The sequence below is a fragment of the Aulonocara sp. 'chitande type north' Nkhata Bay genome, linkage group LG2, assembly GCF_057382095.1.
Source record: "Aulonocara sp. 'chitande type north' Nkhata Bay isolate Kocher_YH1m ecotype deep benthic linkage group LG2, A_spYH_male_GT1.1, whole genome shotgun sequence".
Taxonomy (NCBI): Eukaryota; Metazoa; Chordata; class Actinopteri; order Cichliformes; family Cichlidae; genus Aulonocara; species Aulonocara sp. 'chitande type north' Nkhata Bay.
Genome location: NC_141345.1, coordinates 23,272,820 through 23,292,784, shown reverse-complemented (window position 1 = coordinate 23,292,784; position 19,965 = coordinate 23,272,820). Strand labels below are relative to the sequence as shown.

The window sequence follows — 19,965 nt, the reverse complement described above, 5'->3', positions numbered from 1 at the left end:
ATCCTAATGTAGATGGACTGCACTGAATGTTGAGAGACTGCCTGACTGGTTGGTGTAGTGTTGCCAGTTTTGACATTACTTCGGAACTACTAAGCATTATGAAATACAGCGTCTCTCTAAACTACTGATAGGTCTGTTAGGGTGCAGACCTGGAAAGATGATAAGTAAAAAGATCCATTTTCCTACACCCTGAGGCCTAGGAGACAGCTGCAGACTGCGGCACTGAGGAGGGTCAGGTATATGATGCCTTGACCTCAAGGGGCCTGAGGAAGTGTTGGCATCTAGCCACAGTGACTGCAGGGTGATGAGAGAGCGTCTAGCTAGCCCTTTCTATATCTTGTAGTGGCCAGATCGCTATTCTTATCCACCCACTATCCCTCCATCCGGTCGAGCTTCAACAAGCTACTGAGAGCTGTAGTCATAGCAACGTACAGGCTTGGCGATGCCCTTGGGGATCATTTCTTGACAGAATTCCTCGGTGTCTTCTCTAAAAGGTTGGCCCCTCTGCTGAATAGCTGTTTATCTTTGCAGATGTGCAAGCTTCAGTGTCCGCTGGCTACCTTCATCTCTCCGCTTCTGCTCTGTCCTGTTTTTTTCCTCAATACTTTTGAATACCAAAACTAATCTCTGAATTAAATGAGGAATCTAAAGCTGTAAAATCTGTGTGGTATTCTCAAAGCCATCGGCTGAAAACCAGATAGAAGAGAATGTATTCCTTTGTCCCTGAGTTCATAGCGGTTACCTGCAGTTGTATAATAAAGTTATCGCTGGAAATGAGCAATTTTAGCTACAGCATAGACTCTTCTACAACAAATGTACAAGTGCAGGCCATTGTTTCCCTGCTTAGTTCACAGATCTTGCCTTTCACTGCACTGGAGGTGTTTGCAGTGACACACATACCTGAGAAACAGCCTGTCAGGATTCATAAGAATGGGTATCCTTCTGGTAAGTGAAGAAAGAAGCTGTGAAATGTTAGAGGGACAGAGAAAAGAAGAATAACTGGGGGAAGAAGTGCACCATCAGAATCCACTGCCAAAGTCAAACGAGAAAATAACCGATCTCAATCAAAAATGGGTAATCTTCTGTTGGAGGCAGAACCAGCTGGTGCAGCGTCATTTGTCACCGCCGTGCACCTTTGATACAGACGGATGATCCCTCATAAGTCAGCTGAATGTCGAAGACAGAAATTTTTTTATATGAATCGAATCTTTTTAAATTATTAGCATAATTGAAATTCAAAGCACATGCAGCGTAATGGATTGTTAGTCATGGACCGAGCACAATATGAAGCCTATCTATGATACATCTACTCTCATCTGATACCATGACACAAGGTAGAGATCAGCAATGCATCAATGGAACTGCAAATGAGCCGTGCTCCCTCATAAGCCACTGTTATCAGAAACAACAAGTGACAGGAATATGAATCTGGACTATTGACTAATGTGACTGCTGACAGTTTGTTCTCTGCCTGTGGCACTCAGAAAGGTATTTGCTCTCAACAGTACCCCTGCATAATAATCCTGAGCAGTGCTGTCATGCTCTTTCTGTTTTGGGCCATCTGCAGCATTAACATTACAATCAGCGTCTCTCTCTCTCTCTCTCTCTCTTTAGCCAGCAGTCATCAGAGTCCTAGATCACAGATATGAGCATAAATATCTGGCTCTCTATCCCTCGCACAATAATTTCCATTTTTTCTGCTACAAACACAGAAACCCACATGCTACATTCACACTCAGTCTTTCAGTAATCTTGCTTTCGCTGCCTCCCACACAGGCATCTGCAAAAGAGCATGTGTGGTTCACGGGAGTAGTTTGGTCCACACTTGCAGAAACTGGCAGAATCAGAGACCTTAATGTGTTTCATCCTGTGTGTGCATTATGTTACTGTTCCTTGATAAGTGCAGCTTTCCTGAAGGTGTGCTTCAAAGGGCAGGTACTTTTAACAAATATATTTTACCGCCTACATTTTTACCTGCATCCCGCACACTCACTCGGTACAACAAACAACCTTAACCAAAGCCAAATGCAACTTGTCAGCTGTTGAAGATGTCTGGGATTGTAATCTTGAGTGTTACATTTTTCAGCTTCACATTTATGATTTTATTTTTCCCTGTAGCAGTGTTCCAAGATGTGCTTAGATAAACTCAGCACATTAAAACAACAACAACAACAAAATAGTATTTTTGCTGCTGTCAAACCAGGAAAATTTTTATTTCAGTTTCTCACATCCCCCCCCCCCCCCCACCCCCCTTGTTCCCCTTCTTTTGAGCAGGTGAATGATTGCCAAACAGAAAGCAGCCTTTGCAGTGCAAACCTGTCCCATGCTGCCCCGTCCTCTCAGGGGATGGCCAAGGTCCAGGATGGACACACGAACGCACGCAGGTACATGGTGCTTTTTTCGCACTAGTTTTTCTCAAAACAAAATGCACATTCATCACTGTCTCTGTGTGCACTTGCCCCTTTTTATATCTGAATATCTGTGTTCTATATAGCACTGCAATGTTAGAGGAGAGCCAGGATGGTATGGACAGTGGTACCCTAAGTCCTGCCTCCGCTCGACAGGTCACCATCCAGCGCCACCCGACTCAAGGCTTCGGCTTCATTGCAGGCAGCCAGAGACCTGTCATTGTACGCTCCGTCTCTGCTGGTTAGTGTTCATGTATGTGAGAAAGCCAGCATTCAGATTTCAGGTTTCTCTATGCTGCATGCATATGGTATCCCGTTTCATTTGCAGACGGCCCCTCCTTTGGCAAGCTTCTTCCCGGAGACCAGATCTTGGCTATTAACGAGGAGACGGTGAGCGACGCGCCCCGAGAGAGAGTCATAGACCTTGTAAGGTAACATCCTTTACTGTCCCAGGAGGGAGGGGGGGTGGAGGGAGGAGGGAGGAGGGGGTGGCATCGGGGGCAGGTGATCAGCAGCGCAGGTGAAGGGGAGTAAAAGTGGTGAGTGTGAAAAGGAACAAAGTGTTTCTTATTGCTGGCGATGCGTTACATCAACCCAAACCTGCGGATGAGTCAGTCACTTTTGCAGCTGAAGAACGGCAAAGGAGACGGCAGCTATAAACTGGGGGCCTCCAAATACCGTGCAGTCCTTGGCATTTTCTAACCCACTCCATTCTCTGTTGTTCCATAGACGCTGCAAAGACACGATAGTTCTCACTGTGCTGCAGCCCCATCAGGTAGTAAGCTGGGAAAATCGCTTTCTTTCCTGTTCCTGTCCTTCAGGATTTCTCTTACTTCTCATCAGTCAATAATAAACACTTCCACTTTCAGCCTGAATCTATACAGTTCTCCCTCATAATAGTACACACCAATGCAGTGCAGGCACACATTAGTATTCGCTGCCATGCTTTACACGCTAGAGTGATTTCTTTTTCTGGTCACCCCTCAGAAGAACTCTAAGTGAGCATATTAGCACCTACATGAGACCTTATTAAATAAAGACTCTTCTGTGTATGCACAGATAAATACAGAGAAAAAGGAAAAGCACCACTAACCATCTGACTAAACTGGACATTGTTAGATGGTGAAACCCTGACATTATGAAAGCGCATGAAAGCTCATTATCCATGTACTGATAATACTAAGTGTTAAAAAATTTTATTTAGTTAAAAAAACAACCAGTTTTAAATACTGAAAATGGGGTAAGGCTAATGTTAAAAGTTTGCACTTATCCAGTTGTCGCATTGCAGTAGCATTAGCCTGCTCTCCAATATGTCTCTTTAGCACCAGCAGTCGGGGGGGCTTTTCTTTCATTTATGTCTCATCCTCTAAGCTGAGTTCCTCTCCCACTCTCTTCTCATCCTCAGTCACCTAAATCTGCCTTCATAAGTGCAGCCAAAAAGGCCCGCCTGCGAACAAACCCGCCCAAAGTGCGCTTCTCAGAGCAAGTGTCCATCAGCGACCCGGACTCCGTAAGTTCAACTTGTCGCGTCTCTACGTCATGCACACGCGCGCAAACACAGACCTCCTGTGCATTTCTCTTGGTTTGATCAGCAGCCACAAATGCTTTCAGAAATCCTTAAGCATCCTCTCACCATCCTTTTAGGATGTTCAATCATCCTGTTTGTGTGTGTAGTGAGAAAGAGGCTGAGGCATTGAAAAAAAAACAACCTGTAGCCTCCCTCTTTTCAAAGCCATGTAAACAATCACAATATGACTTCATTTGTTTTTTTGACCATTATAGTCCAACCTTTCAACTCAGCTGCATATGGTAAACCTCCCAAAATCTCACTCTACTAATCAACATCCACACACTACAGATAACACCTCCATTTCCAACAAAATGCTCCAGTAATAAAAGCATTTCTGTACAGTCCCCAGCAACATGTCAATCAAGAACACATTTAGGGAACATTAGCCCACGCAATAAATAAGGTGAAAGCAAAAACATAGCGGGAAACAGATAATCAATAAATTAAAAAAATCGGACAAAATTTTATTTTCCTTTTGTGTTAAGTTAATCAAAGAAGACAGAGAATACAATTGTTTGGTGCACGGACCACCAAATCACTGATCTTTGAATAAAGGCTTTTTTCAGTATCGATTTTACTATCTGCTATAGACTTACAGTGTCAGCAAAAAAGAGGGACAGTGACATAATAGTGTTGAGTTGTAATTTGCCTCTCTGGGCAGACTTTGCATATGTCAAACTGGTTCCAAATCACTGTAAACCAGCAAGGACAAAGGTGGTTGGCTTGTAATGGGAAGCGATAGACCTGTTTATCTGAGTCGCTTAACCAGTGCACCCTGGCTTTAGTGCTGCAGTATGGAGGAAGATCTGTTCACTCGTAACTCAGACTTCAGTTTCTTCCAATCTGCACGGAGGAACAGCTTGTTGAGTCTTTTGAATACTTAAGTTCTCCGAAAACAGACTGCTTGGGCATCTGCTGCGGACACAGCTCTCCGCTTAATCTAAATGCTTTTTGTGAGACAGATACTGTTGCAGTAAAATCCACATTTCTCTGCCGCGACTAGCAATGCCTGACTAATTTTCTTACCAACCTTGTCATATATATGTATATATATATATATATATATATATATATATATATATATATATATATATATATATATATATATATATATATATATATATATTAGGGGTGCAACGATATTCGTATCGATATTGAACCGTTCGATACAGTGCTTTCGGTTCAGTACGCATATGTATCGAACAATACAATTTTTTTCTTTTTTTTTTTTTTTTTTTTTTTTTGTGTCCCGTTTGGATCTATAGCCATCAGAATTGTTGTCTTGAGGCCAAGAAAGATGCCAAGAGGATTTATTTTAAGTGGATCATCATATTGGTCCATTTGATTGACCTTTATTATAATTATGAATTTATTTTATTTTCAGTTGCAAACGGGACAGACATGACTGTGGGATAGGACAGGGGGAAAGAATGAAAGAAAGAGGGGGAGAGAAAGAAAGAAAACCAAAGGGGAGAAAAAAAAAGAACAATACAAAATTTGTAATTTATTTTATCAACTTTCCTTCAGTTAAGAATCACTCTATTGTTCTCGTAAGGCCCCTTTGTTTCTTAGATCCTCCCTTTGCAGTGCTTTTTATTATTGCCTTTCGCCAACGAGTAAAGCTGATTGTGTTGATTTTTTTTACAGCAAAACTAGCTCACACATGCCTTTCCTGGGCTAAACACAGGACTTTTTTCTCTTTCAGACAATGCTCAAGGACGACTCTTTGCTACTCATACCAAATGTGTTGAAGGTGTTCTTGGAGAATGGACAGATCAAGTCATTTACGTTCGATAGCCGTACCACTGTTCGGGTACGTACAGCCTACAGCTGAGCACAGGGGAAAGGGCAACAGGAATTACCACATGATTACAGCAATGACTTAGTGCCCCTATAATCATTAATTTTATTTGACTATGGTTGAAATGGCTCCTCGTGAAGTAGATGAAGATGTGAAGTGATAATTCGTGGTGATAAACTGCAGTTCCCTCATCCCTCTTTATTGTTTTGCTATAAAAAAGCTGGAGAATATAGTTGAAGTCAGACTAAAAGGGAAATGTATGATGGATGTACATTCATCATACATACCCATCTTGTGTTTTGGTTTTTGCGTCTTTTCTTTTTTTTTGGTGTCGACATAAATCCATTTTGTAGCAAATAAATCGTTAAAGTACATTTTGGATCAGAATACAGAAAGACTATCAACACAGTCAAATTGCCATAAGTAAATAAACAGTTTAACCACAAATCTGTCAAGCTAAGAGCCCTCAAAGTTTATCTAATTAATCACAGGTTTCAGAAAACACAGAGAAAAAAAAATAGCTTTAATTCTATGAAACTTTTTTCCTGGCAGTTTCTGGAATGTAAAATCTCATTAAAGTGATTAAGGTCATAAAGCAACAAATGAATTCAGTCAGACAGAGGTCATTTCTGTCTCTATGTCAGCCTCTAAGATGAGTGTGACATCTCCGAGCAGACTCATTAAATGGACTCTATTAGATTTTACAAATCTCTCTTCTGCTCATGGAGGGTGAGGGAGAAAAGAAAAAAGAAAACTCAGAAGCACTTTAAAGGAGAGATAGCGGAAGCTCTCTCCTGTCAGCCTAATTAAATGGAATTTCAGCATAATAAGAAAGCTCAGATCAATAATACAATACCGCAGATTTAATCAATGGTACAAGAGGATGCCTACTTGTATGGCTATTAGAGTATCTGTCAACTAAAGAAGCTTCCCTGCGGTGTTTTCGGCTGCATTCTGTGGCTCCTTCACTTGATAGTGTGGCTTCCCCCAAGCGTCATTTAATGCAAAGCACACAGATCAATAGCATTAAAACTGCTTATCTTTTAGGGACAGCTATTGGAATACATCAGCACAAGTCAACTAACTTCTTGATGGGCAGCAAAGCATTTAGTGTACTTGCTTTCTTTTGCAGTTGTTAATAAGAGTCCATATAAAAATTCATTACCAAAATGCAGTAACATCACTACATTAGACTCCTTTTTTCATGTCCGTGCAACTTAGAGTCCAAAGAAATTATGAAACCTTATCCTGAGGCATTGCCAGCAGTGAGGAATGATAAGTCATAAATGTCCCCTTAGATGGTACTCTCTGCATTTTAGAAAGATGATACAAGAAGCTCTACATCATTCATAGATACTGATCTGCACTGAGGTAAAATGTTTTCCCTGCACACTCCAACGTGCTGGAATTATTTTCCTAAATCGGTTGCAATCACTGTGCGGAATATAGAATATCTATAAAAGCTCTCTACTGCACAAAATGGCAAAACATAATATCAAAGCACAGAGATTTGAGTGAAAATACTCACTACAATGATATCAATGATAAAATGCACCACATAAACATGGAGGGAGGGGGGTTCAAGGGTTCAAGGTGAAAAGTAGCTTCAGTACAATGAATGTTCATATTTCTTGTAGCTTAATGTATTCTTACTGAGGCAGTGTATCCCAGTCACTCATCTGCTTCCATCTCATTTCCTCCAGGATGTGATCTCTTCCCTGCAGGACCGCCTTTCACTGCGCTACATCGAGCACTTTGCGTTGGTGTTGGAGGCAGGTGGTCTGGACCAGAATCAGAAGTTGCATCTGTTGCAGGAGAACCAGCCACTGACACATGTAAGAAACCTAGAATGAAAAAAAGAAGACGACTTGTCTAAAAACACTTCAAATTTTATACATGCTATGTTAAAAGTGATTTTCTGTGTTAAAAAATAATAACAGAACAAAAGCCTACCCACCAAAAGTTGTTGTCACTGAAAAGTTTTTTTATAACTACATTTACATGAAACTGATAGGACATGTTCCCCTACCAATAAATCCAATATCTTCAGATAACCAGCAGATTAAAACACAGCCCTTGTTATTGAGAAGCAGTATTGCCTACTGCTATACCAGAGGTTCCCACGATTGTTTGAGCAAAAATTGAAATTCATCAGACCTGGTAGCCTTTTTCCAGTTGTCTTCTCATCAATTCTGGTTGCAGTTCCCTGTTCTTGACCACACAAGTTTGACATGTTGTTCATTCAGAGATGCTCTTCTGCACACCTTGGTTAAGTGATGTTGCCTTCCTATTAGCTGGAAGCAGTCTGGCCATTCTCTCCTGACCACTGGCATCAACAACCAACAATCAAAAACCACTTTTTCTCACAGACCTCCTGAATATTTTCTCTTTTTTTGGATTATTCTCTGTGTTGCAAAAGGGACACATAAAAAAGTTTCAGGGAACCGGCCCTCAAGGACTGGAGTTTGAGACCCCTGCAGTAGATCATCAGTTTCTGAAATACTCAAATCACCCATCTGGCACCAACAACCATTCCACATTTAAGGTCACTTAAATAACTATTTTTCCATTTTGATCCCCGTATTGAACTTCAGCAGGTGATTTTGATCATTAAACATTTTTGCCGTACTACACCTTGACTAAAATGACACATAAACAGAACTCACCGTGAAATGCCAAGATAGTGCAGATTGATTCATGATGCATCAGTCTTCTCTCTTCACTTAAATGATACTGAAATGACTAAATGAAATATGAAATAAATGAAAATGATACTGCAATATGTGAATAAAATCAAAGTTATTTGGTATGTGGTTGATATAATTGTATTCCCACAGGTGGTGCATAGAACCTATTTCCAAGGGATGAAGTGTCTGTTCCGCATTTGCTTCTTTCCCAAGGACCCTGCAGATCTGCTAAGAAGGGACCCCGCTGCATTTGAGTACCTTTATATACAGGTAAAGCATTGGATTAAAGGAAGATTAAAACAGATGTCAACAGTCATGATACTTTTGAAGTTGCCATCTCCTCAAAGTGCTGTTTGAGCCAGAGCAAACAGTTTTCTTGCAGTTGTTCTTTGGGAATATGAGGAAATCGAAACAAATCAATAATACATTTTAAAAACAATTTGGAAAGAGCACTATACAGAGAATGTGTCGTCATGTCCTCACAGAGTCGCAACGATGTCATCAAGGAGCGTTTTGGCATGGACTGGAAATCAGACGTCACGTTACGATTGGCCGCACTTCATATTTACATCACTGTGTCCTCTGCAAGGCCCAATCAGAAGATCTCCCTCAAGCATGTCGAGTAAGTCCACAAAAAAGTGACGTTTTCAGAAATTATAGAGGGGGAAAAAAAAACCCTGATCTATTGCATTCTTAACCTCATTAACCATTCTGAGTCCCTTAGTGACGTTTGTTCATTCAACAATATCTAAATGATTAATAATTAATCCCAGCAGTATTAAAAACTCAAATACTTAAGGATCATTTTCTGCAGGTCATTATGAAAAAAAGAAAGCCATTGCTTTGTGAAATTACATCTCTCCCTCAACTTGCCCACTTACTCTTCGAAACCTCGACCTAGCTTTGACTATCACAACCACAGAAGCAGAACAGGTTCAATGTGCTTGTAATAGACTTAGGATAGCCATGTCAGAATCAGAATCAGAATCAGATCAGAATCAGAATCAGAATGGGGTTTATTGCCAAATGTTGAGCAGGTTTACAACATTAGGAAATTGCTGCGGTGCTTCAGTGCAAACATGCTGTCATAAATAGCACTTAAATAGACATGGAAAAAAATTAAAGTAGGGATAAGAATTAAAAGTGCTACGTGGAAAGATATGTGCATGAGATATACATGAGATATATACATGAGAATAAGAATTAAGAGTGCTACGTTGAAAGATATATACATGAGTGCAGGTGGTGATCAGTGCCAAACATAGAATGATGCAGTGACACAGCGTAGGGTCATGTGTTAGTGGCGGGTACAGTCATATGGTTATTGTTCATGTGTCCAACAGCAGAGGGGAAGAAACTGTTCTTATGGCGAGAGGTTCTGGTGCGAATGGACCGGAGCCTCCTGCCTGAGGGGAGCAGGTCAAACAAACTGTGTCCAGGGTGAGAAGGGTCAGCTGAGATCCGAGCTGCACGCCGCAATGTCCTGGAGGTGTACAGGTCCTGCAAAGATGGGAGTCTGCAGCCAATCACCTTCTCAGCAGAGCGCACAACACGCTGCAGTCTCTGTTTGTCCCTGATAGTGGCTCCAGCGTACCACACGGTGATGGAGGAGGTGAGGATGGACTCGATGATTGCAGTGTAGAACTGCATCATCGTCCGTGTTGGCAGGTTGAATTTCTTCAGCTGCCTCAGGAAGTACATCCTCTGCTGGGCTTTCTTGATGACGGAGGTGATGGTGGGCTCCCACTTCAGGTCCTGGGTGATGGTGGTACCCAGGAAGCGGAATGAGTCCACAGAGGTGATGGGGGTGTCAGTCAGGATGATGGGGGGGAGTGGGGCTGTGTGCTTCCTGAAGTCCACAATAATCTCCACTGTCTTCTGGGCATTCAGCACCAGGTTGTTGTGGCTGCACCAGGACACCAGACGTTCAACCTCCCTCCTGTAGGCAGACTCGTCCCCGTCCGAGATGAGTCCAATAACGGTGGTGTCATCTGCAAACTTGATTAGCTTGACAGACTGGTGGGTGGAGGTGCAGCAGTTGGTGTACAGGGAGAAGAGCAGAGGAGAAAGAACACAGCCCTGAGGGGAGCCGGTGCTGATGGTCCGGGAGTCCGAGACATTCTTTCCCAGCCTCACATGCTGCTTCCAGTCCGTCAGGAATGTCAAACCAGGGCTGGTAGAAGATGTCAGCCAGGCTCACTACATCTTCCAATAGGATGAAAGAAAACTTCTTTGGTCCTGCAGTTATGACATCTTCCTTGTACTCTTGCACGCCACTCTGTTTGTCTTTTGCGTACACTTCTGCTATCCTTCTCTGTGTTTTCACAGAAAAGAGTGGGGTCTAGAGCCTTTCCTTCCACTTACTCTACTTCCAACAGTAAAGGAGAAAAACGTGTGCAAATCCCTGTCTCAGTTGCTGAAGACGTACCAGCATCCACCACCATCGGGGAACAAGGTTTCTTCATATAAAACATTTTATCAGTAAAAATCTAAACCATTTTAATGACTGCAATAGCTTGTATCTTGCTGGATGATTTTATATGTATATGCATGCAAATGCTCCATATTCTTGATTACTATTAATGCAAACCCAAAACCTCTGCTGGATCTTAGTTTATTGTATAGAATCTTTATGTCTGCTTGATAATCATTCCTTTCGACAAGCTCTTCATCCTTACAGATGTAACTGTTGCATAAGAGTTTATTAGAAAGAACTGTGGCTCAAGAGTGCCCCTAAGAGGCTGTATGGAGCACTAAAGGTGGACTGGTCTTTATTAAAAGATTCTTCTTTATCATTCTGTTGACAGGTCCCTCCACTGCAAGGAAAGCTGCAGTACATGCGTGTGCTCAATGACCTTCCACCTTTTGGTGGAATACTGTTCCATACTGTTGGACTGGTAATATATTTTTGGATCATTCGTCTGTAAAATGTCCATCCATCCATCATGGTAAAGTTGCTGTGTTCTTCTGTAGGAGGAGAAACAATCAGCTACAACCCTGTTGGTGGGTCCTCGACATGGCATCAGTCACGTTATTGATCTGAAAAATAACCTCACAACGGTTTTGGCCGAGTTCAGTCGGGTGTCTAAGATCCAGCTCTACCGTGAGAGCCAGGGAGTGGCTCGTGTGGAGGTGACAATCCATGAGGCCAAGGTATCATTACAAAGTGCCAAAAGTTTCATATTACAATAGTTTAAAACTTAACTTTGGAAATACTACAATTGTTTAGTATACACTGGTCAACAGTTAAATTTGATAAGGTCTATGCTTGTCCCCTATTAAGTCTCCTAATTCTCTTTCGTGACATTCCCTTACAGCCACTGGTTCTCCTCATGGAATGGCCTGATGCCAGTAACTTTGCGTGCCTCATCTCTGGTTACTTCAAGCTTTTTGTAGATCCTAAACGTACAATCTACTTTAGAACCCCGGGTCAGTCGCAGCTGACCAAGGCAGGTATGTCACTTTTAACCTCTGTTGTTCATTTGCAAAATGCCATGTTGATGCTGAACTACATGCCCACGCCCAAGTAAAGATTTAATTTAAAACTACAGAATACAACATTGTTTCCTTAATAGTTTAAGTTGAACAACATCACACATTCAGAGTCGTATAAGTGTCTTTCTTCCGGTTTCGTATTAGACACTGCATGTCAGGAAATTGGCAGTCTTCATTATGTTCAGTCTTCATGGACATTGATGGACACTGCTTGAAATCATTACCTGATTATCCAGAGTATCCTGGAAATCCCATCCCATGGCGCCCTCTGCTGTCTCTCTTCCCATCTCCATCTTGACTCATTTGGAAAAAAAGTAGTCCATATTTCACTTTTACACAAAATATCAACTGAAACTGATTAACTGAAATGTATTCTTGCTGTAATCATAAACATTTGCTGTCCAGACATGAACAGATCTGCTTCCATCTGCTGTATCAACCTTTAGTCTACATCAAAGAAGAACAGTACCATTCTATCATCACATCCCACTGAATCTAACCTTCTAACTTCAAACAAACTTCAACGTTCAATTTTCATTTTTGAAATAAATAATCCCCATGTGACCACCAGCTGCTGCCTGCTTTTCCATCTGGATCTTCTCTGTCCCCATTAGTTTTTAACTCCTCAAACTCTCCACTCCTCTGACAATTCTATCCTCAGATTACAGAAGTTCCTACCATGCACACCCACGCTCTGGGGCAGCCAGCTTGCCAAGTGGAGGGCGACGAGGAGACGAGAGGGAAAGCTCGCACAGGGAGTCAGGGTCTTCAAGGGCCGTGGTTCCCGCAGAACCTCAGCATCTAGGCCTGTGTCATGTCCACCTTCGAGAACAACAACAATTTCAGGATCTCCAAACGCATGCCGAAGCAGAACTCGACATCAATGAGAACTTTATTTCACAGGAGCCACCCGGACGGCCCCGCACAAAGTCAGATCCCACCCAGCAAAGTACAGAGGAAATAGCCGGAGTTTTAGAAAACCCAGCAGTGGAGAATGCTGGATTTAGAATCCGAGCACAAACAATGGGTCAATCCCAGAAAACGTCACGATACTTCTGTGACTCCTGCAAAGCCAGGCTTAGGGCAGAGGGTCTCTCACCTGCAATGAACAGCAGTGGAAGCTCTGGGAAACACTGCTCCAGTACTTGTGCCTCCCGAGATGGAGGAGCTGTTGACCTGACAGCTCTACCACCACCACCTGGGAATGAAGAAGAGGAAGAGGCAGTTGGCGGTGGAGAGAAGCTGCAACCACCACCACCTGCCATTGCTGCCCCACCACCTGGCTTCAGGGACAACAGTTCTGATGAGGATGACCCAAAGAGAGGGAGGAAGGCTCGTACCAGTGCCAGCACCGCGGTCGCCTCTGGAAAGCTGTCCCAGGCAAAGGAAGATGTGCCTGTGACACTTATTGATAATGTGGCCACAAGAACGGTCCGAGATCATGCCCAGGAGCTTGATGACGCTCTGGTGTCCACCTTACAGGCACTTGAAGCTTTGGCTGCCTCTGAGGATTACCCCCATCACCCTCAACAGCCAACACAGACTGCAGGTCAACAACCTCAGTCATGCCACTGTTCTCAAAATACACATGTACAAAACAGGCCATGGATTATGTACTGCCAGTAAACAGTATTACCATACATTTGCAATACATCATTTTAGTTCATTAATATCCAACTAGAAAGATATTTTAATTAAGCTTAAAATAATGTTGTCAGTCATCTAAAAAATAGCAGATTTTGCATGAATAAGGAATCAGTAGCTGCCTATTTAAGTCGTGTGCTTAAAAAAACAAGCCAACCAAATTTTTATATCTGCCTAAAATAGAGGCACTTACACTCATAGAGCTGTGCACACACAACCCACAGTACTCTTGTGTCTTGTGTGGAAAACCCATTGATGCATAAAATTATCTGAAGAGATTTGATCCCGACTGATTTTCAGTTTCATTATCACAATTTTATCAGTCAGCTGGAAATATCAGTTTCCACAGAACACTATGAAAATGTTCTCTTTTTTTTATTTCGTGTGTTATTCTAACATTATACTGTGTTGCTCTCCTCTTCAGGCCTGATTGTCTTAGCTGCTATTACACCTGAGTCATCACTGGACTCAGGCCATGAGACCAACTCTTCTGAATTGACAGACGTTTCTGAGATGGTGTCGGCTATGAAACAGAACCAGAACCAGGCCTACCTGCTGGCTCACCATATCAACAAGGATCGGATCCTCTGCCGCCGTGACTTTCCCCTGGCAATCCCTGGCTGCACTGCAAAGACCATAGGGACTGGGGCCTTCTCCGTGGGTCAGATCCGTGCTGGCTGTCCACCCAAGCAAGTAATCCTGAGCAAGACTGTTCCCTTTAAAGTCAGCCCAAGCCAGGACTCTGCGGTTCTCAGTGTTGTGACAGAACAGGCGGGCAATCATGAAACTACTCAGATTGAATCGAAAGGGGAATTAAAAGCACCCACCAAAGCAAACACCCCAGAGCCCCCGTCTAAACCACCTGTGGAACTTAAGGCTTCTGGTGCTTCACACACAGAGCAAGTCAGCAAAGATCAAAAGTTAGTAAATTCTTCTGGGGAGACAGTGAGAGAAAATATCTCTGATGGTATAAAGGGGAAGACAGCAGTACCTCTCAATACAGACCCTGCAAACAAAGCCTTACCTAGTCTCTTGTCTGTGGATAGAACTGCCACTGCCAAGATTTCCCCCTCTAACATGTGCCAAGATGCCGAGACTGCCTCTAGTGAGACCATGAAGCCTTCAGCCTCTACAGAACTTCTGCCAGTTGATGACCTTTTCTGTACTTGTCCAGTACAACAGGAGTCTACATCTCAACTGAGACTAAAAGACCCACAGGTTCAGAAAATAGTCGTGTTTCAATCCTCATCTCCCACAGATGATGAGCGCCTTCGAGCCAAAGGTCTCCAGCTGGCTAACAACAAAGAAAATGCGGCGAAAATAGGACCAGAACCTAATTTGGCAAAACCCAGCCCACAAATACAAACCAAGTACTCCCCTCGTTTGCCTCCAAAAGCGGAGAGAAAAGAAACAGCTGAAAGCAAAACTGAGGGTGCCCTGGACAAATCACAACCTGAGTCGCAGAAATGCCCAGTGAAATCCTTACCTATTTTAGATGATCCAACAACCCCTAGTCACTCTGTAGATAAAGTCTCCACTCTCCCTGCCAGAGATTTGAAGAAACAGAGCAGTGGTAAGGGGAAGTCCCAGCGCAGTGCTCCCTTCCTGAGCTTTAGAAATCTTCTTTCAGCCACATTTCCAGCGAGAATGCGAAGAGAAACAGATGAGCGCAGGGCTCAGCTGCAGAAAGTTCGCCAGTATGAGCTAGAGTTTTTAGAGGAGCTGCTGAAACCAAAGTCATCGCAGGGAGAATTTATGCCCCAAGGTTCCTCACCCGTACCTTCAGGAACTCCTTGTTCCTGCCAGCTCCGTTCCAGTCCAGTCCTTAAGGCACCAGGGATCTCCAGGGAGCAGCGACGCAGTTGTGACTGCAAGCGAATGTGTAGGGGGATGCGACTACCTGACACACCGGTTGGCTCTACAACGGAGACTCAAAACAGAGGTAGAGAGAGAACTGTCTCGAAGACCCCTCCTGCAGTCTCCAAAGCCCCTCAAACCCAAGGTGCTACGAGGAGACCTCAGACTTTGGAGATCAAAACCACACGAATACGATCTACAAGTCTTGAGTCAAGAGAGCCAAGAGGAGAACATGGCTCCTGCTTGCCCACCTGTACTTCTCAAACAGATTGCATGGGAGCGCCACAATATAAGAAGCTTCAGAGGCGATACAGCATTGGAGAACTGGACAACAGCACTAGCACACCTGTGTATGCTGAGGTAAAACCCAAAGCCAAAAGTCTCGAGAAGGAGATGGAGAGAGTGAGAGCCACAGGGCTGAGGCTCCCCACCCCAGTAGAGCCAGTCCACACTCAGTCCCACCAGGAGGGGAAAGGGAAAAAGGGTGTGTTTTTCATTCAAGGAGAGGAACTACTGCGTGAAAACAAAGAAGGGACTGGAGAGGTGTTGCTGACCATACCTAGCGAAGACAGTGATGACAAAGACAAATGCTGCTCATTCTGTTTTTGCTACCGGAAGTGTGAGGCTGCAGACGAAAGCAGCGAGAAAGATGAACTTTCATACTCAATACCCCTTCAGGTCCTTCCAGGCATGGAGCTGGACTCACATACCTTTCCTGTCGTAAGCAAAACCCTCCAGGTTCTTAATGCCGAGGACTGCAGCGGGGACGAAGAGGAGGTGGAAGAGGAGGAACCTCAGATGCAGGAGATTGACCTGAGAGCCTGCGGTACACTGGAGGGGAGCCTAGCTCGGGTGCAGGCTTTACAAGGGAAAACGTTTAGCTTGCCCGATGGTTTTCTAAATGCTCAATTGGATGCTAATGAGTTGTTGGCTATCCTGCGTCACTGTGCTAACACCCCACAAGCTGAGGGTGAGGCTCGCCTTCAACCTTCACGGATTACAGAGTACAAACAGGAGCTGGCTGTGCGCTTCAAAGAATTCAGAGCATCTTGTCGGAGAGTGGCGAGTGTTGAAAAAAGTCCAACACGCATGCTTGCTGTTGTCACGGCTAGCTTTCAAGTGTTGTGTGAACTAACTCAGACTTTCATCAAACTGGTCAGAGGGGTTCGTTCAGAAGCCCAAAGGCTGCAGCTGTTGAGAAAAGTTGAGGAAGTTGCCATCAATTACACTTTGCTGTTGCGTGCAGCAGAAGAGTCAATGGGGCACTCAAGCAGCTTACCGACAAAAACAGTGAGCCCCCAAGTTTCCTCCAACGCCAATAACATGAGCTCCCTCACTCGACCCATCAAAACTTTGCCTTTGCAGTAAGATGAAATCAGAACAGTCCCGAATGTGGGTGGCAACTCTATCCAAATTCATTGTTTATTTATTTATTATTTACATTTTTTACGAGATGTGCAATGAATCATCTTCAGTAAAAATTGCAATGCAACTGTTCCATCACATGTTTACAGGCCCTGAGGTAGCCTCGTGGATCTTATTATGAAGTAGAAAGATACACCAAACTAATGCACAATGGGATATGAACCCTACACAGACTGGATGATACAGGGCTAATCACCTCATATCAATATTCACAATATACATAAATGATTATAGTATAATATTTTATATGTAATGTATATTTGAGTTGTGTCTACCTAGCAAATAATATAAAGTTTTGTGAAGAAAAAAGGTGAAGAATATATTTGAAATGTATTGAAACAAGAGAACTATTAAAATTATAACACATCAGAAATAAATGTATGCTTTGGACAAAAATATTTCAGAAGTCTCGTCAAGTATAGCAACTTCTGTAAAGTACGTAGTCCAAAGGGTTGGCTGGTTGGTTAGATGGTGTTAGATGGTGTTTGTGTTTATTGAATTTTCTGTTGTAATGCAAACTGGTCTCTGCTAGCTATGTTGACAGTGTGAAATACTGATACAAGAGTCAAAATGTAAGTGACAGTGTTGGAAAATGAAAAGCACTCAAAGACAAGTATAAATATTTAACTATACTGATAAACACATGCCCTTTCTCTCACTATAAAGGTGCAGGTATGAAACAGACCTGCTCAGGGCAGAAAATGTAGCATAGATTCAAGTCACAATCTTATTCACGGTACAGTAATGAGTGTTGTTACCTCATTCTGCTGCAGAGAAGGCATACCCACAATGTACTTAGTAACACAGACTGTATTTTATGCCACCACTAATCCATAGCTCACTTGCACCTCACCAATTGTTAACAATAGTTTATACACACCCACCTGCAAGTGAGTAGGCTTATCCTTAGGACTTTGCACAACCTCTGAAACTAGTTCTGAAGTTGAACTGTATCTTTTAATGTTTGATTCGCTGTTTCCAAGAGAGTTAATGCCGCTATTTTTTTTTTCACAATTCATCTCCTAAAAGTGAATGCTGATCAATTTTAAAAGATTCCCCTGTTTTTATTTAAGTTTTCAGAAACAATATAAACAAATTTGCTTTCTATGTGCTGTTACACATTGTGCAATCTAGCAAATATTTAAGAACACATAAAGTAGTTTTCTATGTATTTTAATAAAACTAACACATCATTTCCTGTCTGAAATCTTCTTTGTGTCTCATCCTCTTGTTATTCCTGGAAATTACAGCAAGAGCCTTTAGAATTTATGCCAGCCTAACGTGTGTAGTGGATGTGCTATTAAAAGAAAGTGCTGTGAAACCGTTTACCAATTATCAGAGGCAATTGGGCTAAATAACAAAAATACACAGGAAATGCAACTTACTGTTTTGAATAAAAATAAGATTGATCAGTCAGTTTTAAATCTAATGGTTTGCATGATTTAAGAAATCATCTGGTCCACAAAAGGTCTTAAAATAAACTGCAAACAACCTCAGATGAATAACAACACATGATCCGGTGCACCATGTCATTATTTTATTTTTTTAAATTTCTTTTTACAAAAACTAAGCCAAACTGTAGAAGCAGTGTCTGAAAAAAACCCAGTGACACCCTGTAAATCAGTAGCTTGCAGAACCACTTTTAACAGGAATAACTTGAAGTGATTTTTTTCTGTTTTGACTTATTCATCAATTCCATTGTTGTGGAGAAATTTTGGCCCACACTTCTTTGCAAAGTTGCTTATTTAAAGTGGAGTTTACATTTGTTTATGCACAGCACTGCATTTGAATCCGATTGAGGTTTGGACTTTGACTGGGCCATTGCAACACCTTGATTCTTTTCATTTTCAAACATTCTGTAGATTTGCTGCTGTATTTGAGATCAGTGTCATGTTGCACAGCTCAATTTAGCCATCAGACAGATGGCCTTACATGTGACTCTAGAATATTTTGATAAATGAGTTCATGGTTGACTCAATGACTCCCAGTTCCTGTGGCTTCAAAACCTGTCCTGTTTATGCTGATATGTTGTTTTGGGCTTTCACCACTGTGAATTATGGAGAGACAGACTTCTGAGGTCTTGTGGTCTGTTCAAATGCTGTCATGTTTTTTTAGGGAGAAGAGTCTCCTGGTAACCTTTCAAACAAGACTTACTTGTTTAGTTTTTTTATAATTGAACTGTCATAAAGTTTAAAATTTAACATGCTAACTGAGCCCAGTAAAAACTGAGATGTAGCTCTTGGGTTTTTTTGCAGTTTCTCTGAGCATTGCACAGTGTGACCTGGGAATTTGTTGGGATGTCCAGTACTTGGCAGATTGGCAACTTTCTTGAATGATTTCCACTTTTGAATAGTTGAATGATAGCCTTCAAATTCTTTGGAAATGGCCGTTTAACCTTTCCCAGAGTGATGGGTAGCACTAATTGCTTCTGTAAAATTGATGCTGATTCCTTTGATCACAAACCTGAATCTTGCAGATGAGCACTGTCAGAACATCTGCTTTTACAGAGGTGCTCACACTTGCTTAAGAGATGATCAGTTTACCAAGTACATCTAATTAGCAGCCCATAGCTGCTGCTTACATTTGTGGTTTCTATAGAAGCAGGAAGGGTGTACATAATTTTTCACATGATGCTTCTGCATTTGGCTTAATTTTTTTTAATTTTTTGAATAAATAAAGAAACTTTAATATTTCATGTGTCAAGTACCCTTATGAAGATACCGAGGCCAAAACATTAACATGTTTGTTGGCAAGGCAAAATACATTGCGAAATTAAGAGTTGTTAACTATTTACCTTAAGTTTTGTGCTAGTGCTAACTTATTCCCCCAGGAACTCGACACTGAACTTAAAATTTTTTGGTTTAGTACCACCGAGTTTTATTTACTTAATTTTATCACCTGGTAAGGACCCGATGATTGTTTTTATCATGTACTAATAAGTAAATCTTAGAACTGAAAGAGGGTGTGCTCTTTTTTTACATAAATGTAAATTATGAAAACATCTGTGACAACACTGCTTGTAAGGATGCTGAATGTCAAGCGGTAAACATGCTGCATAAAGCTAACTTGCAAATGTTC

The 19,965-nt window shown here is 42.1% G+C and overlaps 1 protein-coding gene across 4 annotated transcripts in view; it reads left to right on the top strand.

Annotated features, from left to right (window-relative positions):
• Positions 1-18,080, top strand: part of frmpd3 (FERM and PDZ domain containing 3) — a 96,917-nt gene extending 78,837 nt beyond the window's left edge. For 2 of the 4 annotated variants that reach the window (XM_086311351.1, XM_086311343.1), the window contains 15 exons: positions 2,275-2,384; positions 2,495-2,649; positions 2,737-2,839; positions 3,138-3,183; positions 3,814-3,918; positions 5,684-5,791; positions 7,483-7,614; positions 8,617-8,736; positions 8,952-9,088; positions 10,795-10,921; positions 11,274-11,363; positions 11,440-11,619; positions 11,784-11,919; positions 12,623-13,510; positions 14,030-18,080. In XM_086311351.1, coding sequence (XP_086167477.1) covers positions 2,347-2,384; positions 2,495-2,649; positions 2,737-2,839; positions 3,138-3,183; positions 3,814-3,918; positions 5,684-5,791; positions 7,483-7,614; positions 8,617-8,736; positions 8,952-9,088; positions 10,795-10,921; positions 11,274-11,363; positions 11,440-11,619; positions 11,784-11,919; positions 12,623-13,510; positions 14,030-16,830 — 5,166 coding nt within the window. In that variant the 5' untranslated portion in view covers positions 2,275-2,346 and the 3' untranslated portion in view covers positions 16,831-18,080. Of the gene's footprint in view, positions 1-2,274; positions 2,385-2,494; positions 2,650-2,736; positions 2,840-3,137; positions 3,184-3,813; positions 3,919-5,683; positions 5,792-7,482; positions 7,615-8,616; positions 8,737-8,951; positions 9,089-10,794; positions 10,922-11,273; positions 11,364-11,439; positions 11,620-11,783; positions 11,920-12,622; positions 13,511-14,029 lie in introns of those variants that run through there. The other 2 variants (XM_086311370.1, XM_086311361.1) reach the window with 2 other exon arrangements.
• The last annotated feature ends 1,885 nt before the right edge of the window (positions 18,081-19,965 follow it).